The sequence below is a fragment of the Megascapheus bottae genome, chromosome 17 (assembly GCF_031878675.1).
Source record: "Megascapheus bottae isolate mThoBot1 chromosome 17, mThoBot2.hap1, whole genome shotgun sequence".
NCBI classification, from domain to species: domain Eukaryota; kingdom Metazoa; phylum Chordata; class Mammalia; order Rodentia; family Geomyidae; genus Megascapheus; species Megascapheus bottae.
In genome coordinates, this window is record NC_143525.1 from 18,366,261 (window position 1) to 18,373,592 (window position 7,332).

General features: G+C 50.1%; 1 protein-coding gene across 1 annotated transcript; it reads right to left on the bottom strand.

The window, feature by feature from the left end:
* Positions 1–246: 246 nt before the first annotated feature.
* Positions 247–1,277, bottom strand: Rprml (reprimo like). Its single transcript, XM_090351625.1, has one exon. The coding sequence runs from the start codon at positions 1,027–1,029 to the stop codon at positions 667–669; it is 363 nt and encodes a 120-aa protein (XP_090207751.1). The 5' UTR covers positions 1,030–1,277; the 3' UTR covers positions 247–666.
* Between the last annotated feature and the right edge of the window lie 6,055 nt (positions 1,278–7,332).

Here is a 7,332-nt window from a genome sequence, read left to right on the forward strand (position 1 = left end):
AGACAGACAGACAGACAGACATACAGAGACAGATAGTTTCATCTCACAGAAGGGACACAAAGTTTGGGTGATTTAATTAATCTCACCAATAGTCTGTCTACCTGGAAGAATCTACATCCTCCACTGTCAGGGTAGAAAATAGTTACCTTTCCCTTTTCTTTCTCCAGGACCCCTTCTTCCCTTCACCTGCTCCCACAGCTTCCCAGGTGACCCCTCCCCCCCCACACACCCAAGCACAGGTAGAAATCTGCTGGAAGCCCAACGGCTTTTTATTATTACTATTGTTACTATTACAAAATTCATTTCAGATGCAAAATCAGGTCATGAAGACTTCCACCACCACTCCGGATTCTCCTTCCACCGTCCTCCCACTACCCGCCCCCACCAGCACACACAAAATTCCCCTGCGAGCCACCTCAGCCCCAGAGTCCCCAACTCTGTGTAAAACAAGACCTGTTCAGAACCCTCCTGCCCCCCCATGCCACGATGAAGTACACACAGGACCCAGCTGATCTTGGAAGTCCCATGCCGCCACTGCAGCGAGTCGCACGATGTCCAGGTCGGGGTTACCCCGAGGCACGTCGGGTTCCGCGCGAGCACAGCCCCGGGTGGCACGTCGAGGCCCCCCCCACCGACCCCGCGCAGCGTGGCAGCGGGGCGCGGCGCTCAGTACAGCCCCAGGATGGCGGCGCCCACGTCCTTGGAGGGCCGGCGCTCTTGCACCAGAAAGTTGATCATGCTTTCGGACTTGATGAGCAGATTGCAGCCCAGGAAGAAGACGCCGAAGACCACGGTGAGCGACAGCACACAGAGCACGGCGATCTGCGCCACGCGCGACACCCACAGGCTGCGCTCGTCGGGCGTCAGCCCCGCGGGGACCCCGTCGCTGGCGGCCAGCGGCGCGCCCCCGGGACAGCAGTCCAGCCACGTGCCCAGGCCGTGGCTGCGGTTCCCCAGCGCGGTCCCCGCGCCGCTGCCCGCGCCGCCCACCTCTTCCAAGCCGCTGTGATTGAGGAAGGTCGCGTTCATCGCCGCTCGGAGCCCGGGGTCTCTGCGCGCGGTCCGGGGGGCGCACGCGGGGAGGCTCGCCGCGTTCGCGCGCTCGCGGGGACGCTCCGGGCCCTCGGATCGCTCGTGCGCGGGGAGGGGAGGGAGGCGAGAGGCTGCCCACGCGCGGGCACTCTCTTGGCTCGTCTAGCTCTGGGCACCTGGGCGAGAAACGCTGGCCTGGAGGAGCGAGCAACAGGCGGCGGCGCGGGAGCTGGAGCGCTAGGCGAGAGAGGGGCGCGCCTAGCCGTCGCCCACGGAGCTCCGAGCTTGACGGGCTGCCCCGCCCCTTGGCAACCGCCCCGCCCCGCCCAGTCCAGCCGAGCGGCGTCGGGGTGGGAAGACCAGGGTTGGGAGGGCGGGGGGGAAGAGGAGGAAGGGCTGGAATCCCGCCGGAATTGCAGCCTTTGTCGAGAACCCACCCACGGGCGAAAAGGGGCTGGAAGGGGTCGGGATCCTGCGACGGCTCCGCCTCCCTCCAACCAAGTGGCTGCCTGTCCTGGGCAGGAAAATCTTCCCAAGGTGCCCATTCCAGTATCTGGTGTTCTTACAGGTTAAGTTCTGCTGGAGGTCTGCTCTCTTAAGATTGGGTGAGCTTTAGGTTGCTGCTGTGGCCCTGGCCTCTGCGCTGAACCTGGAAGGCTGGAAGGCGGTGTGGGGGATGGAGGGGGTGGGGGCGTGGAGGGGAGAAGCGCACGGGGAGCTGGCCCCTTTCCTGCTCTCTAACCAGGGCTCAGTCACCACATCCTACCCCCGCCCCCCACACCACCCTTTATTTTTAATTTTTTTGTTATTATAAAGATGATGTACAGAAGGGTTATCTTATTTAATCTTTAATGAAACAAATTGACAAAAATTTTGGTCGATTAGTTTAAAAGCACGGGTTTACAAAAAAAAAAAACCATAAAATCTCATGATTCTACCATCTAGCAAAGGTCAGTGTTATCATCGAGGTACAAATTCTTCAGCAAAGCAGTTTGATCTGGACAGTTGGTCCTCTGCTTTTGACTAAATTTGATTTCTTTCATGAAGTGTTCAGTTCAGGCCTTTGCCCATTTTCTGACCTTAATACACGCTGGATTTGGAGCCCATGCCTTTGACTGAATCCAGCTGAAAAATGGATGCATGCTGCAAAGAAAGGAGGTATTTACTAGACACTGGTGGCTTATGCCTATAATCCTAGCTACTCAGGAGGCTGAGATATAAGGATCACAGTTCCAAGCCAGCCTGGTCAGGAAGGTCTGTGGTCTCTTATCTGCAATTAACCAGCAAAGAGACAGAAGTGGAGGTGTGGCTGAAGTGGTAGAGTACCAATTTTGAGAGAAAAAGACCAAGAGACAGTGCCTAGGTTCTGAGTTCAAGCTGTAGTACTAGGGTGTGTGTATACACACACACACACACACACACACACACACACACACACACAATATGGATGTTATATTTACTTTTTTCCAGTTTTATTTTACTTTGCAACTAGGGACAAAATGAAGGAAGCTGACTGATGAAGTCCTGGCTATTTAGGGCTGATGGCTTCCTGGGCTGTCATCGTAGCAGGTGTTTGATCAGAGGGCACACATAGTATGGCCATTTCTGCAAGGTAGGAATGGGGATCCTTCCTGCCTGAACACAGCCAGCTGCTCCTGTCCAGTGTTCATTCTTTCTGTTTCTCTCTTCTATCCTTTCTGGGGCCACTGGACCCAATCTGTTTCGTTGCCATGGATGTGCATTAACGCTTCAGTCTTGTGTTAACCCTGGAAAGCAAGGGCCCTTGATTACTGCATTGCAAACCCCACACAGTTTCTAAGAGCCAGAAATCTGGAAATGACTTAGTTGAGTGGTTCTGGTTCTGAATTCCTCATGAAGTTGTAGTCACGATCTTGGCCAGGGCCACAGCCTTCCTGAAAGCTGGATTGAGGGTAGCGGATGGACCCCTCAGACTGCCCTTTCACTGGGATGACAGTAAGAAGCCTCCATATTTGGCTACTTGGTGGCGGGAGATCTTAGTCTCCTATCATTAGCTATTGGCTTCTCCTTGGGGCTGCTCCACTCACCTCATGTCACAGCAGCTGCCTTGTCTCAGAATCATTTTTGTTGTTGTTGTTGTCCTTTTGTTAGTCCTGGAGCTTGAACTCAGGCCTGGATGCTGTTCCTGAGGTTTCTCACTCAAGTTTGGTATTCTACCACTTGGGCCACACTTCTACTTCTGAATCTTTTGTTGTTGTTTTTGGGTTTTTTTGGTGGTAGTTAGAGATGAGTCTTATAGACTTTTCTGCTGTGGCTGGCTTCAGGGTGCAATCTTCAGATCTCAGTTTCCTGAGTATCTAGGATTGAAGATGTGAGCCACCAGCACCCAGCTCTCAGAACCCTCTTGAAGAATATGCCAGAAGGTAAACCTCTGGTGACAGGAAAGAGTGAGGCTGCAGAATGAAGCGTTCACTCCCGTTCTTTATCAAGCAAGCCTTGTGGAAGGTCGCTAACCCCATCTGACAGATGAGAAAATGGCAATGCAGAAAGGAGAAATTTTTTTGTGTGTGTGATTCCTGGGGTTTGGACTCTGGACTCTGGGATAGCTCCCTAAGCTCTTCAGCTCAAGGCTACCACCCTCCCCCTTGAGCCACAGTGCCACTTCCAGTTTTCTAGTGGTTAATTGGAGATACGAGTCTCAGGTCTTTAGTGCTGAGGCTGGCTTTGAACCTTGATCCTCAGATCTCAGCCTCCTGAGTAGCTAGGATTACAGGCATGAGCCACCAGCCCAGCTGAAAAATCTTGCTTGAGGTCATATAGCTGGATTTGGGCACTGCCAGGATTTAAACCCTCTTAGTTATCTTACAAATGAGTCCAAACACTTACCAGCATTTGCTAGGCGTGAGTGTGGAGAATATCTGGCTGTCAGGGAAACACCGGAAGTCCAAGGCTGAGGAGTTGCGGGGTGCAAATCAGGTTGTCTCCCCTTCTCTGGAGAAGCAGGGGCCTCTGGGCCTAGCTGCCACCCACACGGGACTATTTTTAATCTCTCCCTCAGTGACAGCTTCATCTCCCGGCTCTGGAAGGGCCATGTGGGCAGTCTGGTTTCCCAGGAGAGGCTCTAATGTCCTGCTGTCCCTGCAGCTGGTTCTTAGTGAACTAGGCCCTGGGGCATGGCTGGCCCGTGAGGGTCAATATGAAGTACCCTTCCCCTCACCAAGAGGTTGATAAGACCTCCCTAATTAGCACCATTGGCTGGTTAGGTGAGTGGGAACTGAAATGTCTGCTTTGGAGGCTACTGTTAAACACATACATTCTAAATGAGATTAATAAAATACTCCCCCCCCACACTGTAATGAAGAAGTACAAATGATTTTATTTGCATATTCAACTATATCCCCCTCCTGCTTAGAAAAATGCAAATAGATGTCTGACAAGACACTGTACTTCCGGGATGCCTGCCTGAGAGCCCTTGAACAGAATTAATTTGGGGAAATGGTTTTAAACAACCCCCTATTTGATCCTATTTATGCTATTCTCCCTCTCTCTCTCTCTCTCTCTCTCCCCCCCTCCCTCCCTTCCTCCTCTCTCTCCCTCTCCCTCTTTCTTCCTCCCTTCCTTTCTTTCTTTCCTTCCTTCTTTCTTTTTTACTTCCTATTTTCCCTTCCTTCCTTCCTTCCTTCCTTCCTTCCTTCTCTTCCTTCCCTTTGCTTCCTTTTTCATTCTTCCTTTCTCTCCTTCCTTTTCTTCCTTTCTTCCTTTGGCAGCCTCTTCCTGGAGCAGGCAAAGATTGCCTTCTGCCCAGTTCCTTTCCAAACAGTCTCACATTTCATGTTGGCAAAGGGATGCTACTGACATTTTACTACATCTGGTACAAAATTCAAATAAACACAGCTTGTTCTGTGGGTGAGCCCCTGCTCTGCTTACCGGAAGCGAGTGGGTGAAGGCAGAGAAAGTGATATCCACTGGTGTTCAGGCCACAGTGGTTTTACCCAAAGCAGTGAGCAGTGCCTTGCAGGTACCATTTCTACACAATGGAGAGACGAGGCTTCATGTTCTCACTTCTTGCCACTTTCTGCCTTTGGTCCTGTCTGTCTGTCTGTCTGTCTGCCTGTCTATCTATCTTTCTAGCTATCTGTGTCTGTCCGTCTGTCTGTCCATCCACCTGTCCATCTGCCTGCCTGCCTGCCTGTCCATCTGTTTGTCTGGCAGCACTGGGGTTTGCCCTCAGGGCCTAATGTTGGTGCCCTAACACCTGAGTTTTAGTTATTTTTAGGTCAGATTTTGAAAGTTTTCCCTAGGATAGCCTCATGCCTCAGTCCTGCTGCCTCCCCCCAGTTGGCATGACAGACCATATACTAGGATGTTCATTGCAATGGAATCATGTTAATTCTGTTTGGGGGGAGGGGGAGCTCTGTGCTGACCTCAAACCTCCAAATCTCTGCCTCCTGAGTACTTGGGACTACACCTCACCTAGACCTTATCTGTCTATTTATCTGTCTATTTAGAGTATCATTATGTAGCCAGTCTTGTCTCAAAGTTTCCACCTTCCTGGAGAGGGTAAGCCCTCTCCAGTGCTAGGATTACAAACGTACACTGCCATATCCAGCTATTCATTTGTTCTTTGTGCCAGGTCTTGTTATATAACCCAGGCTAGCCAGGAGTTTAACTCCAACTCCTCCTGCCTCAGCCTCCTAGTTGCTGGGATTATATGCCTGACTGATATATGGTGAGTATAAGGGTTTCAGAGACCTGGGATCTATTTCTGTTATCTTGGTTAACCATCTTCTCTAGGCTTTGATTGGCTTATCCATTCATCAAGGAAGCTTGGTCAGACAATCTTCAATAAAACTTTATGTCCAAAATATAAACTGTCTTGTTAAGTGGCAACTCCTTTGTACACCGACTTCAAGCTAATGAGAAAAAAAAAATAAGATAGCTGATACATGGGCCAGATGGCGCTCTGTCTGCTTTCTTATGCTGTGTTCACGGAGTCCACGGCTTGGGCAGCTCTTGAAGTTATGCCTGGGCCTCTTTACCGTATTGGTAAGGTGAGGTTCTGGTTGTTATCCATAGAAAGCAGCTCTCTAAGCTGTAGTTTTGTAATACTTACAACAGAAGAGGTACTGACGTAAATAGATTTCTTTGCTGTGTGGCCTGTGAATTCCCTATGGTGAAGAATGCAGGATGCAGTTTCTGACAATGGAACTGTTTTTTTTTTGTTGTTGTTTTTTTTTTTCCAGTCCTGGGCTTGAACTCAGGGCCTGAGCACTGTCCTTGGATTTTTCTCAAGGCTAGAGCTTTACCACTTGAGCCTCAGCACCACTTCCGGCTTTTTCTAAGTATGTGGCACCAAGGAATCGAACCCAGGTCTTCGTGCATGCTAGGCAAGCACTTTAACCACTAGGCCAAACTCCCGACCCAATGAAACTGTTTTTATTTGTTTGTTTGTTTGTTTGTTTTTTGGTTTTTTTCCAATCTAGGTAGATATATGGTCCCACTGTATACTATTCAACACAGTTCTGGAAATCCCCTCTCAGTCTCAGTTTCCTGACACCAATGGGAAGGTTAAATAAGGTCATGCCTGAAAACAAATTTGGCGCAGTGCCTAGCACAAAGTAAGTGTTCAATAAATGCTGGTAGCTATTATTTATAACAAAGTCCTTCCTTTCCAAGCTCTGACATTCTGTGCTTCCAACTGCAGCATGTAATTAAACTGCAGAGCATCTGGCTTCCTGAGCAGAAAGAACAAGCCTGGAGGAAGAGAAAAAGAGAGAAGGATCCTTCTGGGTTGCCCATTTGTGCGTCAGTGTCATTGCCAGCCATCACAACATGGGAATGTAGCAAGATGCCAGGGTCAGCCAGCCTGTGTAACTCTAGACTGCTCAGACACTTGAGGAGAATTTAATCTGCAGAGAGGTTTAGGTAAAGTCAAGATCATTTTATGGTTGCTGTGGTTTGGGAAAGGTTGGCGTGTTAAAAGGCTTGAAGTAGTGGCAGCTGGCAGAACCTTTTAAGAAGTATATGTATCCAGTGGAGATCCTTGGGTGACTGGGGCAATGCTCTCTTGGTGGTTCTGTGTGTGTGTGTGTGTGTGTGTGTGTGTGTGTGTACCAGTTTGGGGGCTTGAGCTCAGCGCCTGGGCACAGTCCCTAAATTTTTGTGCTTAGGGCTAGCTTGCTGCAACCACTTGAGCCAGAGCTTCACTTCTGGCTTTTCTGCTAGTTAACTGAAGAGTCTTATCTACTTTTCTGCCCTGCATGCTTCAAACCACAATCCTCAGAGCTTAGCCTCCCGAGTAGCCAGCTGGATTACAGATAT